Genomic DNA, 17,119 nt, shown 5'->3' with positions numbered 1-17,119 from the left:
TTAAGAAGTACTTACACAACTAACAAAATAATGCATTTCTTTGCGCATTTCAGGCGAGCAACTATATCTTCAAGCTGCAAGGATCAAGCAGCGTAAGTGAAAATGAGGGTAACAATAAAGAACATTATTATTATGTTGTGTCTATTATTTCCAAGTGGGTTGATGGGGTTCATATTTTGGCAAATATACCTTGTTGCCAGTGCTACCGCTGTAACCTCTACTAGCATTCCCCCAACCCGAGCAGTTGGAATGACCATGTCAGGTGGACAGGAGAATACTGCTGACAAGGTAAGGAGAGGTAAGTGTAGTGTTGATACAGACATGGAAGGAGTTGACATGTATCTCACCGACACTGCTCGAGTGTCTAATAAAATGTGGTAAACACACATGACAAAAGTAGGTAAGGAAACCACCAGGGAGAGCTGGTATGTCTGCTCCTTAATCCGCTAAGCGATGAGTGCATCCAGACCGTTCATAGCAACTGAAATACCCACAGCAATAGCCCAATGCCTAATGTATCTTTCAATGGTGCAAACACGATAAACATTTCAAGGAAAGACAGCCACACTGAGATGGATGTCTAAAGCAATGATCCCATATGGAGATAATTACATAAAGACATTAGACAAGATTAACAATTTTTGGCAGCTAGATGAAGCTATACAGTACGTAACTGATGGACCTGACAAGGGAGAAACAAACACTATCACTTTGAAGGAACTACCATGTCCCTGGACAAGAGTGAGGGAGACAGGAGGAGAGCCTGGTTGTTGGGAAAGACCCAGATACTGGTGTATGGACAAGTATAAACCAAGGATGGATGTCAGGACGGAGTGGTGGAAAGCTAAGCACTGGCACTAGTACAATCACCAGCACCAATCATCCATCTGCCAACAATGAAGATAACGTAACCCTATAAGATGCAGTAGCACAACTGGCACAGATGCATGCCAAGATGGCAGATAAAGCCAGGGGGACAGGAAAGGACCAGAGCTGGATAGCGTAAATATGTTCATGGATACCATCATGGCTGTCAGATGGACTAAAGGTGATAATGGGAGCCATCGTTCTGGCAGCAACATCAATGTGTGGGATATAAATCTGCATGGCCATGTGCAAGAAGACGGTGGAGGAAGCTAGCAGGATGCAGATCCCGATGGATGTGAACATAGGAGGAGCAAAGGATGAGATTGTGGCAGAGAGGTTCAAGATAAGAGAAAGAATTACACAATGCGACCTGTTCCCAACTACCTCTATGAAATTGGACAACTCATTTGATGCAAATTACTATGAAGGAAAGTGGGTTTGGTGTAACCCCGAAGGAGTGTGCTGTTACAAATGACTCGGTCGCTCGATTACCACACAAACTACTATGGACACCTCGGAGGAATAACAAACATATGGCAGCCAAGAGCAAAAGGTCTGTTATATAAGGATGTGGTCGAAAGGTCGACCAGTGGGGGGATTGAAGAGGTTTGGGGAAGCTTACCAGCCCCTCCCGCTCCTACCAAAGGTATGACATGGAAGAAAGCCAGAAAGCACTACAATCACCCATTCTATTTTGACAAAGGAACATACAGATCGGTCCCTGTGTGGATGAAGAGCCACAGGCTGTGATTAAGGAACCTGTAGGGACAGCTTGGACTAAGCACCAGGAAGCCATGTTGCTGACATCATTAGAGGCACCACAACATAGCAGCGTTAGACATGAATCACACATGCCATCAGCAAATCGAGACACAAACATGCACTTGAATACATGAAGAACACGAGTGTACAGTTCTATAGTTAGAGGACAGATACATATACATACTGTCATTGCTTTAATTATTTTTACCATCAGCTAAACGCAGTAACGCTGAAACCGCAAGAGACAAGAGTTCCTGAACAGAGCTTTCAGATGCGTACACGCAAATAACCCTATGGAACTGCAGGAGCACATATTGGACCTGACAGAGCCAAGTGTGAGTAACCTATGGAAATGTAGTATAGCATGGACATTGTAGAAACCGCATTATAAGGTTTAAGGTTTAGGAAAATTACAGCAGGACCCAGAGCAAGAGACGAGGAGCTGAGCGATTCAGGCTGGACAGAGAGCAACACATGCGAGACAGGACCCACAGCCAAGGTCAAGAGATACAGATAACATTCCAATCCCCAGACGACAAAGGGACCAGCTGCAGAAAAGACTAATAAATCCTCATAATTTAGAGCTGCATTCGTGGTATCTGAACATGTGACGTGGCCGAAGCAGACATTGGACAGCGATCAACAGTAGGAAAGGAGAGCTGCTCCCAGGCCACCGAGCACAGGCAGCGACAAGTATGCAACAATATGCAACAAGTGTTGTGCCGATCAGGAGAGCACTCTCATGAGCTAAGGTGGTACACACAAGTTACAATGCATATACATAGTCGTTCTTATTACCTTGAACAGGTACACAGTGAGCTGAGAACCTTTGCGGATCCCAGGCCTGGGGACGTCAGCTGTAGCCATTCACAGTTTAGTACTCTAGGGGTAGGTAGCAACGGGCAAGAATCAATGGAAAGTCCACAACACTGCAACACTGTTATAGTTAGTAACTTGGGGATAGGACAGGACAGCCACCTGACATATGAGGGTCAGTAGAATAACATCTATAATGGCCACTATAGATGGTAGAATACTCAATACCCAATCCTTTGGTCTGGAGAAGGGCCCAGGTTGTGACGTCATGCTGACGGCGCTGGGTAGTAAAACCGGCCTGCGAGCTGAGGAAGAGCGAGATGTGCATGGATATTTTGTGTTCCTGTGCTGATCCCTGTAGATTTTGCCTGTAATAAACCAGTTTGAACTTGCCGTTGACTGAGTCCTCTGTGTATCCTGGGGGGAGGGAGATGGGCCCTCCAAGTCCGCTGACTTCCAGTGTCACTCTGGCATACCTGGGGGAACCACCCAACACTCTGGGCCCTGGTTTTCACTACATTGTATCCCTGAAAGGAAAGACCAACATCTAAAACAAAAGGTTTTCAGGAGACTCCCAAAACACAGCTGACTAGTTACAATCTGCAGAGACCGTAAACTTTTTTTTTCCCTTTGTTGGAGGCCTCAAAATGTTTGCCTCCTCAATAAAACAGGCTACTTTTGATCGATGACGACCAGGGACAAACCAAGCAAGAACAGTGGTAGACATAACTAGGCACTTTGTTCACAAGTAAAATGCTCAAAGTATAAAATTAAACCGAAGACATAAAACTGTTTTTTAATTTACAGATATTGGCAATCGAAGACATGTTAACAGACAACCACAATCATCCATTACCAGAGTACTTTATCCAAGCTTTAGAGTACAATATGACAAATCAACATTTAGATCAAACCATTGGTTCACGTATATGTCTATCTTGACTACGTTTAATGGGCTCTCTGCTATTCTATTATGGTATGGGGAGGGCTTTGGTTTTAATGGCTCGCAGGCCCGGGTTCAGAGCCATTAATGTGAAAGGCAGCTCTGCACCCCACCCTTGGGAGTCCCCTGCACGTGCACGTCCGATTGCTACAAGGTCTAGTCGGACCATGACTGTATTTTACTGTTTTGTCATTGTTATTTTCCCATGTTCCCTTCCCATTTAGCCTTGTGGTGCTTTGAAACACTATTCAGTTATTTAAATGCCTAACAAATGCTCATTAAATAAAATAAATAAAGCCCACCCCAAAACGGAATGCATAACATTAGCAGTACCTCGGACTAGAGACAATGGTGTTAATAGTTTTTTTCGGCAGGTCTTGTATGGTAAAAGGGCAATACATGCAACTTCCGCATACCGAATTCCCATAGAACAAAAACTAAACTATAATGTGGCTGCCTGAAAATTAGTAACGTATCATTGGGCCTCAACCTGCTGGTGCTGCCGGCGGGTGGCCACCAACCCCGTAACGCTGATTCTGCTGCCTGATATCCCAGGATCCACTGGGATATCACAAGTGGCAGTGGAACGTTAAATCCCCATTCCCATGGAGTCTCATTCGACTCCATAGGAATGGGGACACTGAAGCACTGGCACTGTTGCTAACGGTGCCGGTACTTCTGTGAGAGAGATGTCGTAGGGGCCTGAGGACCCAGCAGGTCAGCACTGGCAGGGGATCCGTGGCCCCTATCAGCATTGATGATGATGATAGGTTATTTATAACACGCTTAATACCCAGAGGTTTCTAAGTGCGGACCCTAGGATCAAATCTGTGTTGCTCCGCGTCGTCTTGCTTCCAAGGCTAGCACGTTGCCCCTGAGCTATCCTCCCGAGGCAATCGAAGACATGATAACAGGCAACCCCAATCATCCATTACCAAAGTACAGTACGTCAAATCAACATTTAGATCAATCCATTGGTTCACGTATATGTCTATCTTTACTACGTTTAATGGGTTCTCTGCTATTCTATTATAGGATGGAGAGGGCTTGGGTTTTAATGGCTCGCAGACCCCGGTTCAGAGCCATTAATGTGAAAGGCAGCTCTGTATCCCACTCATAGTATGGCGGTCCGGAAAGGGTGCCGGTACGTTGCTACCAGCCATACTTGGAATGAGGCCCATTGTCTATTTACACACTTCCAGGGCAGAGAAGTGAGCGGAGGCAGGGATGTGATGTGGGCCTGAAAGGAGGATGAGTTGAACGGGTAAGAGGTGACACAGGGGAGGGGAGGAGGTGCGGTATAGAATTAAGGGGAAGGGGATGCGATGGAAGGTGGGGAGCAGGCCAGCGTGCACCGTCACTGTAAGAAAATGGTGGCCAGGGGGAGAGGAGCAGGAGGTCTGGCTAGAACATGGGTGTGCACAAGGAGATTAAGCTGTGTTCAGACCGCTGATTGGTCAGAGCCTCTCGCCCATGTGTTAAAATATAAATTCCATTGCAAAAATAATGTAGTACAGTTGCAACACTGAAGCGACATCCTGTCAGGTGCTTATCCACTGGAGGTGGGTAAGGTTGCATCCCGACGTGGCTCAGTATCTTGAAGTTCTATGTTCTATGCAGTGGACACAGTTTACCGATATAATACATTTATATAATTTCGCGCCACAACACTTACTCATTTTGTGTTCCTTTTTGCCCGCAGAACTGTCCATAGCTGTCAGTAGGGTAAACAACTTTTCTGGGATCCCCGTGCACCCAAGCTATCAAAAAAGAGATAAACGCCATTAAACAATTACAAACATCACGGCAACAAAGGACACACCAACTTTTCATTTCAGACGATGCCACTTTTACAGTTGTCAACAGCTGCCATTGATTTTGGCTTTTATTTAAAAAAAATCTTAATTAAATGCCAAACCAAGTCTGGATGAATAACGTGCACTTTATCATTCTTTATGGGAAAGGTCTGAATTGATGGCAGGAAATGACATAATGTGGATATAAAGTAAGTGTTTCTGAAGTAGTTTCAAGAATAGAGAACACTTCAGACATGAAACCAGTGAAATGAAGGTTAATTAAGCATGAATTATGTAAATTAAATACCGATTATATAAAAATGCTCTGTGGATTTCTTTATAGCTAATCAGTAGCATTGAGGGGAAGTTTTTAAAATTGTTTCAATCATTAACGTGCTGGTTATTCTGTCACTGAAGGCACTGTATGAATCCAAGAGAAGTTAGGAATCCTTCAGGAAACAACTTAAGACATGGCTTTTCAACTGACTCTTCCTCCACCTGCCATGACACTGCGCTGAATCCTTTATCCTGCCACAACGCCCTGATGTTGCACCTTGACATTTCATTGATACTTGCTACTCACATGTTTATCAACAGTACATCATGTGACTGGCGCCCAGTTGCCAGCGGACTCAGGCGCACTTTACAAATGCAAAAATGCATAAATAAAGCGGGCACAGGGTTTGTTAAACTATAAGCATATTATGCTGCTGCACCCTTCAATGGTCACAAAGCCAGAAACTGTTGTCCAATGAAATTATTTATCAGGATAAACCAGTGCACCATCACAGTGCAGATGTCTTCAGCTAAGGAGCCAGAGGGCCGAGGTCAAGTTCCATGGTCACACATCTGTTGCAATCTCTGGTGACACATGGTAGCATCACTACTCACATAAATATTAGGAAAATTGCACCATCAAATCTCAGGCCACTGCTGGAATTTTGCGTTTTTATACAACCAATAGAAACAATTTTCAAAGTTTACAAGACCAATGCAGTCCACATTGTATCCGTTGGAGACAACGAGCCTCATTACAATTTTGGCGGTAGCCTTGCCGGTAAAACCGGCAGGCTGCCGCCAAACTTGCAAATTATTCCGGCACCCGCAAAAGGGCAATTACCGGGTCATAACGGCCTGCCGGACCCGGTAAATGCCCATTCGCGGGTGCCGGAATAAAATTATCCCCATTCTTATTTGAGCCCCATAGGAGATGATTAAGAAGAAGGCAGAGGACAGGAATATAGATGAAGCAAAACTAGTGCAGAGGAAACTATCGAAGTGCGCAATGGAGGGGGCGGTCATCACCCGCCCCACCCCACAGGCACAGCAGCCGCAGCAGCAGCGGCAACCAAAGCAGTTTGTACCGCCCAGGGCTCAATGGGAATGGGGAGGTTGGATGCACCGGCACCATTCTTGAATGGTGCTGGTGCATCCGACATGCTTTGCTCACAGGTGCCGGTACGCCCACATGGTCAGACCTGGCGGGCAGGAAGGCACCCGTGAGCAGAACTGAAGATTGAGCTGGGAGATGGCCAGTTTTTCAAGGAGTTTGCCCAGAAAAGGAGTGATGGAGATTGGACCGGTTAGCCGGGCAGGAAGGGGCGGCAGAGGATTTCATAAGAAGAGGGTGCACAAGGGAGTGCACAAGGGGGGAGGGAAGACTCCAGTGGCGAAGGAGTGGTTGCAGAAATCAGCCAGAGCAGGGTATCTTGCACATTGAATGAGTGATTGAATAAAGAGATTGCTCTTGAGAAAAAAAAAAATCATTCAATTGTTGCAATAGAATATTAGGTCCCAAATCATCATTTTGTAAGTATTTTTGATTGGAGGTATGCTTCTCCCCACTCTCCCCCAACACTTGATACACTGTAGGAACAAAAGCAAGAGAGAGATTTCAAGGTATATAAACATACTGGCAGGTGTACCCGTGCTTTGCACGGTAATTCCTACTTCAGTCCTAGTTTGAAGTGTATTTAATGAACTAAACCAATGCTTCAGTGTAGACAACATTGCTAGTCTTTCCTGTAGGAGCTAGTCTTAATAAATTGTCTCGGTTTCCAACTCTGGACCAAGCCACATAAAACTGACCATGAGAAAAGCATGAATCCTGTAAATCAATTCCAGCTACTCTGAGTCAGAGCGTTGAGCTTGCGCAGCAACATTATTGGTGTCCCGATCTATAGCCAAGGAAGCAGCAACATCAACATCAGTGCCGTACACGTAGGTCTGAAGCGTGTAAGCTTCGTACTTTTGAGACGGCATACATTAATCAACTTCCGTGGGAAATGATGCTCCTGTAATTATCATGAGAGATTTGCCAAAGTGTGATGGACAACGTCATTGCAGACACTATTGAAGAGACATGCACTGTTTCCTGTCACCCACATTACTACAAAAACACTGTTTTGTGTCACCTGCATGACTTCAAAAGTGAGTGCCGCTAATGTCAGCTAGAATGCTGATAGCGGAGAAAGTTTGGAACAATGAACTGCAGAAGTTTTCATGAACTGCTGAACTTTAGGAACAATTAACCTAGAACTATGTCGCAGAGCGCCATATGGCAGGGGTAAGCATTGCAGACTGGTTAAAATTAAACTACTGGCATGCCAAATTTCAGGTTTGTAGCATGTTGGGAAGTATGCTAAACATTTCGAACAGGCACACACACACACATCCAAGCATTGCAGAAAACTTAGAAAAATTTACATTGTATATGTTTTACATTGTCTACTCCATGGAACCTACCCACATGGCAAGTTGTAGGTTTGTAGCATGTTGGAAAGTATGCTGAACATTTCGAACAGACAAACACACACACACACACACACACACACACATATCCAATAAAACCTTCCATAAAACATATTGGGCATGATTCATGATTCACAAACAGTAAGATAGCTCAGCAGGTTGGATGCTTGTTGCTGAAATCTGCGTCTGATCTCAAGATCACAGGTGCAAATCCTGGCAAGGTCGACTCAGCCTTTCATCCTTCGAGGTCGATAAACTGTGTACCAATTTCGATTGGGTAGTAATGATGTATGTAAATATGTTCTATGAAAAGCACTTTCGATAAAAGCGCTAAATAAATAAGTTATTCTATTTCAAAACGGAGGTGAGCATTATGCTTCATCTTCTATTTATTCTTACTCTCCAGCAGTTTCAACAAATAACAAGTTTCAATCTTTTAATTGAAATAAACCTGTTCTTTTTAAAATCAAAACTACATGTCCCATCAGTCCTAAGTCCCTGTAACACCAGTGTCCTGGTCACGTAACCTAGCCTTTCCTCTTCCTGTGCTCTTCCTCCTCTTTTCCTGCTCTCCAGAGATAAGTACCCTTCTAACTACAGTTCCATAGTGCATAGAGTGTGAATGTATATGAAAAGCAATACAAATGTTTTTATAAGTTAAGACGTTGGCTAGAATGGTTTTCCATGATGCACACAGCTCGAGGGGGGGGGGGGTTGAGCCGTGCAGCTTTTTTAGACTAAATTCTGGTCAGAGGAACCGGTGGCCCCGTGCTGCACTACTCGGCACCTCAGGGGCTTGCGGGCTGCCTCTTATCCTTCGTGTCGCTGCCAACGACAGCGAGGAGCAAACAGTTCCACATAGCGGGAGTGGAGCAAGCACTCTGCATAGCGGGCTCCATCGCAGCAGAGACTTCAGCCCCCACCCTGGCGGGGGTGTGGCTTCCTGGCAGTGAGCCAGAGGAAAGCATGGCAGGGCAACGATCAGCAATGAGCCCCTTTCCTTGCGTAGGAGGAGTCAAAACGTATTTTCTCACTACAGAACGGTTTCGGCCGTTAAATGCTTTACGGAGAGTGTCAGAGAACGATTGAATGAGCCACAGAACAAAAGATATTGAATCGGAAAACATGTGAAACAATATTTAGCTCATGGTTAACTGCAGGAGCACATATTACAGCCCTACATTACCACAAACTGCTTGGCAGTCAAGATGCAGCCTCATTCCAATAGAAGTGAGTCAGCGGACATGCCACTACACTTAATAAGGTACTGACAGGCACCTAACAGCACAAAATGATGGCAGAAGGTGAGTGGAGTGAAGAGGAGCAGGAGGCAGTGTACTCAGAAGACCTGGCATATAGCTTTATAGAACTGCTGGGGACTCACTCATAGAGGCAGTGGCTCAAGGGGTCAGACCCCTACAGATAGACTGGAGACAATAGAATAGTTTCTGAGCCAGAAAAATAAAAGCACCGTACCGAGGGCAAGCACGTCCACAAAGGTCACGCCAGAGCACCCACAGGGGTGTACTAAGGCCCGGAAGAGCAATAACTCTTCTGACCTCCCGGGCCAGAGAAAAGGAGTGGTTCCAGGAGCCCAAGAGGCTACCAACACTTTTAATAGGCTACGAGAAGCCTTCATGAATAAGTCGGGGTGCCGAGCCTCGAGACCCCCTAGCCAGGGGATGAAAATATGGGCGAGATGGAAGAAAATGTTCCGGAATAAAAACCCGTACACTCTCCATCCTCCTCACAGGAGGAACCCGATAAGGAAGGGGATGAAGGAAGTCTGCCTCTTCCCAAGAAAAAATTGAGAAAACTCAATAACTTAGAGGAAGAGGAGAAATTTCGGATATGTTTCACCCAGAAGACATCCAAACCCCCAATCCTCTGAATGGTTGCCATCCCTGAGGATTGCAAGATACATGACCCAAAGACTGCGCAAGGCACTGGAAAAAGAAGTAAGGCAGAGAATGAGGGCGGAGTGCCCAAAACTGGAACTACCGGGGAAAGTGGGAGAAGCTCCAGAGCTAGAAGATGCTGGCCTTCGTAGCCAAGTCCAACAGAGACCCCAGGAAGGGGATCGACCGCTCATGGCAAAGTTGTCAGGAGAAAGGCTTAGACTTAGCTGGGCCGCTGGCTAAAATCATGGATTTAGCTGATCGAGCGAAAGACACAGGAGAAGAAGTTGATCCAGGGGTTCTAGCGAACTGGGCACAGAGAGTGGTATGCCTCTTACGGAACGCCAACTGTGCTATATCATCCAAACGCAGACAAGGGCTGTTGCTCAAAATAGACCCTAAACTGGGAGACTTCGTACGAAGAAGGCGAAGCAGCTCAAAGGCTGTTATTCGGAGAGACCTTTGGGAAGGAAATGGGGAGGTTTGTAGGGACCTATACCTCCAAGGAGAAGGCTCAGGCCTCCATAAAGAAAAGGAAAAAAAGAGTTTTTGGCGGGACCGGTCGGTACAGAGGCCGAGCGACTGGTTGATACATGACATCCAGAAGGCCTCAATCCAACAGAGCCCAGTACTGGGAAAACAGGCAACCAGATACCTTCTTTCCGCCAAGAGGCCAATTCCCTAGAGAAAGGCCGGAGCAGAGGCCAAGGAAGAGGGCAGAACTTCCCCACAGGTGAGAGTTTTCACTTATCCACCATTAGGGGCGAGGACAGTGAAGTTCTGGGAGAACTGGCGCATGCTTTCCAGCTATGCTTGGGTTTTGCAGACAGCCAAAGGCTTGCGCATAGAGTTTACACAGACCCCAACCCAGTACCAAGCCCCACACCCACTAGTCTCAGCAATATTAGACAAGGACTTGATGTATGCAGAGCTGTGGAGCCAAGCAGATAATCAAGCTATCGAACCGTGCCAAACAAAGCCGAGATTCATAAACAATATGTTCCTGGTCCACAGGAAAGACAAAGTGAGGCCGGTGATGAATTTAAAAGACATGAACAGTTGGGTGGTCTAAAACCATTTCAAGATGGATGCTACCCACCAGCTCAGAGACACGCTCAGACAGGGCGATTGGTTGCGAGCATAGATCTGAAAGACGCCTTACGATACCAATGCAAGAAGATTACCGTCCCTTTCTAGCGTTCGACTTGGACGGGCAATTATGGCAATTTGCGACTATGCCATTTGGACTGGCATCGGTGCCATGGGCGTTTACGAAACTAATGAAGCCAGTAGCCGCAGCGATCAGGGAGAAAGGGATCCAAATCATTATCTACCTAGACGATATCCTGCTGTTGTAAGCAGCAGAGATACGCTCCTCTATCAGACCAGCTGGGTGGCGAACCTCCTGACTTCCCTCGGGTTTCTAGTGAATCGAGGGAAGTCGGAGATGAGACCAGCAAAGAGGATAGAGTTCCTAGAGTTTGTCATAGACAGCAACTTTAGAGCTCCCCAACCAGAGGTGTAGCCAGGATTTGTCTAGCAAATGGGGCCTGAAGCTAATGTAGTTGGACCCACTGCACTGACAAAAATATCTGTAAATGCCCACACAGCGCTGCTGAGTGGGCATTTACAGATTTTGGGTCGGCCTTGCCGCTCAGGCCCTACCCTGCCTACGGCTCTGTCCACAACAGAAAAATAAGAGATATAAAAAGAGAAATAAGAATCTGTCTCAGCAAAACAGTTATCTCGCTGCGAACAATAGCGTGAGTAGTAGGCTTGCTGTCTGCGTCGATACAAGTGATATTCCCAGGGCCACTGCATTACCGAGCGCTCCAGCGGCTGAAGATAAGACACCTTCAGCAGGGCTTATGCTACCACCAACTGGTGCCCCTAGATCAGATGCAAGCAAAACGGGGTGGGGAGCCCGATGCAGAGAGCTCCAAACAGGAGGCAGGTGGAGTGCAGAGGAACTCAGACTGCACACCAACTGTCTAGGACTGTTGGCCGGATCATTTGCGATCAAGGCTTTTAGGAAAGACAAAGTGAATCCATGTATTCTGTTGAAAATGGACAACATTTCAGCAGTCAGGTACATCAATCAGTTAGGAGGGACGAAGTCCAAATTATTAGCGGAGATAGCCAAGGATTTCTGGCACTCCTGCCTAGAGTCGGGGACCTCAGTAGTGGCAGAATACATACCAGGCTCACTGAATGTAGTAGCGGACTGGAATTCCAGACATCTAGCAGACTCCAGCGACTGGATGCTGGACAGAGAGATCTTTCAACAGATAGAAGAGCACTGGGGACCAGTCCACACGGACCTGTTTGCGTCCAGACTGAGAGCTCGGAAAGAAAGATTTTTCAGCTGGAGGCTGGACCCAGCAGCAGCGGGAGTAGCAGCGGGAGTAGATGCCTTTCTCCAAGATTGGAGAGTAGAGATACTCTACACATTCCCACCTTCCAGGATGATGAGCAGGGTTCTGTCAAAGGTACGCAGAGAAACAGCAAATCTGATTGTAGTAGCTCTGATATGGAAATCACAAGTATGGTTTCCGGCGCTCATGGAGCTAGTGACAGATTACCCGAGAGTGCTACCCGAGGAGAGAACCTTCTCACGGACCCAGTTGGGTCGTTTCACCCTCTGAGAGTGAAGAGGACACTGCCGCTGATGGCGTGCAAGTTAGCAGGAGATGCTGGAATCTCCTGGGAATTTCGGCAAAGGCTGCAAGCCTCATCGCTGAGTCATGGGCCCCTTCAACTAGAAGGAGCTACGACGCAGCATGGAACAGATGGTCAAAATGGTGCAAAAGGAGAAGTATTCATCCCGTTTCTGCCCCTTTAGTTGAGATACTGAATTTCCTAGCGGAACTCTTGAAAGATGGGAAAGCCTATAGAACAATAGGAGTGTATAGATACACTATATCAGAAGGTCACACGCCCATAGAGGGAGTACCAGTAGGAGAAAATGTGGCAGTAATCTGACTTAAAAAAGGAATAAGGTTTAGGAAACCGCCAATACCGAGGTATGAGTCCTTATGGGATGTGGCAGTAGTGCTAAAAATACTAGCAGGCTGGCCCAGTAATAGATACCTGTCGCTAGAAAGATTGTCTGGAAAGTTAGCAATGCTATTATGTATGATATCATGTAGGAGGGTAGCAGACGTCAGAGCGCTAGAAATTAATAGAAAAGTATATGGTCTCGACGGAGTGACGTTCAATCTGGCCAGGAGAACAAAGACAGACTCCTCCACGATAGCTTACCCTTACATGCAAGATCACCCAAAGTGGTGTGTGGCCACATGCATAAAAGAATACAAGAGTAGAACAGCTGAACTGAGACCGATGGGGACAACCCAAATGTTGATAGCGTGCAGGAAGCCACATAAATGCGTAGCGACACCCACCATAGCTAGATGGGTCAGAGAGATTATGAGCCTAGCAGGCATAGATATGTCAAAATTTGGAGCGCATTCAGTCAGGGGCGCATTGGCCTCAAAAGCAATAGGGCAAGGCGCGACTTTGCAAGATATTCTAAAAGCAGCTGATTTGGTTAGTGAAAGAACATTTAGAATGTTTTATTTTAGACTGATTAATACTCTAACAGAAGCTGTGGTAAGAAGCTTTGAACAAGCATAATGCTCGCCTCTGTCTTGACATAGAATGAAGATTCCCCCTGCTACAGCGCAGGGAGCTCTTGATTGTGTTAAAGACAAGGAGGTGAGCATTACTTTCCCACCCTAGATACACATGAGAGGGGAAGAGTATTGATAAATGAATCTGTGCAATGTATTTCAAGATAATTTACATGTATTCCTCCCAGAGTAGGGTGTGTAGCCGCCGCCGTAAACATGTACTGTTGTTTCTGCCATTCGGAGATGAACAGAGGAACTCAAGCTCGACCTGGAGCTTCGCGAGTCAAGTAAGCCACAAGTTGGAAGGTGAAAGATCGACTCGACAGAGTAATCAAAGTTCAGAGACTATGTTGGCCTTGTTGGCGGCCCAGTTTTAGTTTGGATTGCGGTTGGAAGCAGTCAAGTAGAGGAAGAGCACAGGAAGAGGAAGGGCTAGGTCACGTGACCAGGACACTGGGGTTACAGGGACCTAGGACTGATGGGACATGTAGTTTTGATTAAAACAAATTTAAAAAGTTTATTTCAATGAAAAGATTGCAACTTTTTATTTGTTGAAACTGCTGGAGAGTAAGAATAAATAGAAGATGAAGCATAATGCTCACCACCTTGTCGTTAATAGAATCAAGAGCTCCCTGTACTGTAGCAGGGGGAATCTTCATTATTCACTAAGCGTCCATAAACTTCTACAAAACCAAGAGTAAACCTAATCATAAAGCTAAAACATAGTTAAAAGACATGTACCGGTTTTGCCTTTTGTGGTTACATGGGCCCAGGGAGGGCTATACTATCAAGAGGGGAATGAATGTGATCCAGTAGGAACCCAAACAGCAAGTATTACAGTTCAAAATAAAGGAATATCCAATCAAGATTTTATAAAAAATACATACTTTAATTAAACAAACCATATGCAATAATAACTAAATAGAAGACTGCAAAAAACCACCCTTGTACTAAGAACACAGAATATGCAAGTATCAAGATGTAGCAATCTGGGTAATGAGGAAGGGGGTGCAAAGACAATAAAAATCACAACGTTGAAAAAGGATATGTTCTTGAGTTGCAAATGGGATTAATGTGGCATATCCAGTCCAAAAATGGAATGGGGGACAGTTATCAGACTATAATACATTTGCAGTGCCATGGAGGTTAGAAAACATCAAACCAAGCTTCCAAGTGCTGTTCAGTGGTTTGATTCAGTTTAAAATGTGGCAGCCACTGTAGGCCAGCAGCAAGCAGATGTCGAGGTAGGGTAGAATTTAAGGATGCTGCGGTTTAAAGCATTACTCGAGCGATGAGGATCATGTTGACCACCAGTTTTGGTTCACCAGTTGAGTCTCTACGGCAAACGGGCTGATATCGGAATGCGCAAGGCGAGTCGGTCCAGTGTGGTGCTTGAAAGACGCAGTTCTGGAAGAACGCCAGGGTCGGTTCGGTTGATGACTCAATCAGCGATGAAGATGTAAGAGATAAAAACAGCAGTTCAAGTGGTGCAGAATCTGTGATGCTTCTTTGCTCGAGCCGAGACAACAATGCGCTTTCAGCTAGTGCAGTGCACCAGAGAATAGGTTCTAACATGTGGGACAGCGGTTCAAAGATTGATGATTACCGATGGCAGCTGCTGGAGGGTCCTGTTGGTTCAAACAGGATCAAACCGGCTCCAATCACGGTTTTCAGCAGTTTGATGGTGAAACTCTAGGAATCCTGGCTTTCTTGGCTCTCGGTGCTGTGTGTCCCACTCCAGAATCTCAGGGGCAAGAGTAATCCCTGACCTCGGGCTCCCAAACATGAGGGAGGCTGGAACACACTTTCAGGGGCCCATTCACAACAGTGAGGTCGTGGGCAGCATTGTGGCTGGCAGAGGTGCAGGTCTTGCTCCAGCACCGGCCACCCCAATGTGCCCTGTGGATGGTTAAGGGACAGCGCTTACCTGTGCCATGGACTGCCTATCTTACCTCCCAAATGGAGGACTTTGGAAAGGATTGCTCTCTCAACAGGATCCAAATGAAATCTTCCAGAGTTGAAGTCCCAAAATGATTCAAAGAAGGAGTTTGGGGCCCATTCTTTTAAAGGCAAAGGTCTACAGGTGATTGGTCATAAGCAAGCCTGCTTTAAAGGTTCAATCCCTGTCCTTGGAACAAGTGGACTTTGCCTTCCGACATCACACACAAAGTGTTGTGTGCTAAAGAAAGTGGAGAGGATGGGAGTGAACGCTAGAGGCAAAGAGATACAAGACGGTGGATCCTTCCCCAGCTTTTCATATTGTGCACCCTGATGTGAGACAACTCCTTTTTTTTGGTGAATGGATGTGCCTTTGATTCCTGCTTCCAGGACTGATTAGTAGCTGTCTCTCTGGGGAGGATGTTACCTGCCCTCACAAAGTAACACAGAGAGTCAACCCCAGGGCTACACAGTCCTGCTGGTAGAAGCAATGACAGCCTGGCTGGAGGGAATACACATAACCCTTACAGAACTGAGCTGGGCTCAAAGGGATGACACATGTGTGATCAAATTGATCTGGCTTGGATAGGATAAATATGAGAAATGCTAGCCACCATACCTCAAACTCAGGCATGGTTTATATTTACAGTTTAACTTGCCACCAGGAGAACATTATTATAGTTATGTAGAGTAGGAAGAAGGAGTGCAGATCTCAAATGCCGCCCCTGCACAATTGACTGTCAATGCAGCTGTCAAGAGGGCGCCTGTGACCTGTGAACATGCCCTGAGGCACAGGAGAGCAGGCACTGTAAGTCAAGGTACTGATCTAGCATGTCACAGGTGTACACTGTGCTTTTGTAACTGAGCTTGGGAAAGAGGATCTGAGTTGAAGATTATTCTTTCTGTGCTAGAACTACCTGCATCATGTCATTAATTAATACAAAATCAAAAGAAGCTTGGACTTCTACGCCATTGCTAGATGACAATTTCTCACAGTAGCCAAAAGCTGTTGGTGATAGCTGGGTTTGCTTGCAGCGGTGTACCCACCTGCCACTTTCTATGTATCCCAATGGCCAATTTGTGTCTGTGGACCTGGACCTAGGTTCACAGAAACCGAAGACCACTTAAGTATTAAGTATTTATTCTTACTCTCCAGCAGGTTCAATAAATAAAAAGTTTCAATCTTTTAATTGAAATAAACCTGTTCTTTTTAAAAATCAAAACTACATGTCCCATCAGTCCTAAGTCCCTGTAACACCAGTGTCCTGGTCACGTAACCTAGCCTTTCCTCTTCCTGTGCACTTCCTCCTCTTTTCCTGCTCTCCAGAGATAAGTACCCTTCTAACTACAGTTCCATAGCACATAGAGTGTGAATGTATATGAAAAGCAATATGAATGTTTTGATAAGTTAACACGTTGGCTAGAATGGTTTTCCATGATGCACACAGCTTGGGGGGGGGAGGGTGGAGCCGTGCAGCTTTTTTAGACTAAATTCTGGTCAGAGGAACCGGTGGCCCCGTGCCGCACTACTCGGCACCTCAGGGGCTTGCCGGCTGCCTCTTATCCTTCGTGTCGCTGCCAACGACAGCGAGCAAACAGTTCCACCATAGCGGGGGCGGAGCAAGCACTCTGCATAGCGGTCTCCATCGCAGCAGAGACTTCAGCCCCCACCCTCGTGGGGGCGTGGCTTCCCGGCAGTGAGCCAGAGGAAAGCAT

At 46.1% G+C, this 17,119-nt stretch overlaps 1 protein-coding gene across 5 annotated transcripts in view; it reads right to left on the bottom strand.

Moving 5' to 3' along the window:
- SLC44A5 (solute carrier family 44 member 5) overlaps positions 1 to 17,119 on the bottom strand; it is a 1,500,346-nt gene that overhangs the window by 552,483 nt on the left and 930,744 nt on the right. For all 5 annotated transcript variants that reach the window (XM_069641896.1, XM_069641897.1, XM_069641899.1 and 2 more), the window contains exon 4: positions 5,064 to 5,148. In XM_069641896.1, coding sequence (XP_069497997.1) covers positions 5,064 to 5,148 — 85 coding nt within the window. The remainder of the gene's footprint in view (positions 1 to 5,063; positions 5,149 to 17,119) is intronic.

This window comes from Ambystoma mexicanum, chromosome 1q (genome assembly GCF_040938575.1).
Source record: "Ambystoma mexicanum isolate Mex_15411 chromosome 1q, UKY_AmexF1_1, whole genome shotgun sequence".
NCBI classification, from domain to species: Eukaryota; Metazoa; Chordata; class Amphibia; order Caudata; family Ambystomatidae; genus Ambystoma; species Ambystoma mexicanum.
The sequence above is the reverse complement of the archived record's forward strand: the minus strand, read 5'-3'. Positions and strand labels throughout refer to the sequence as shown.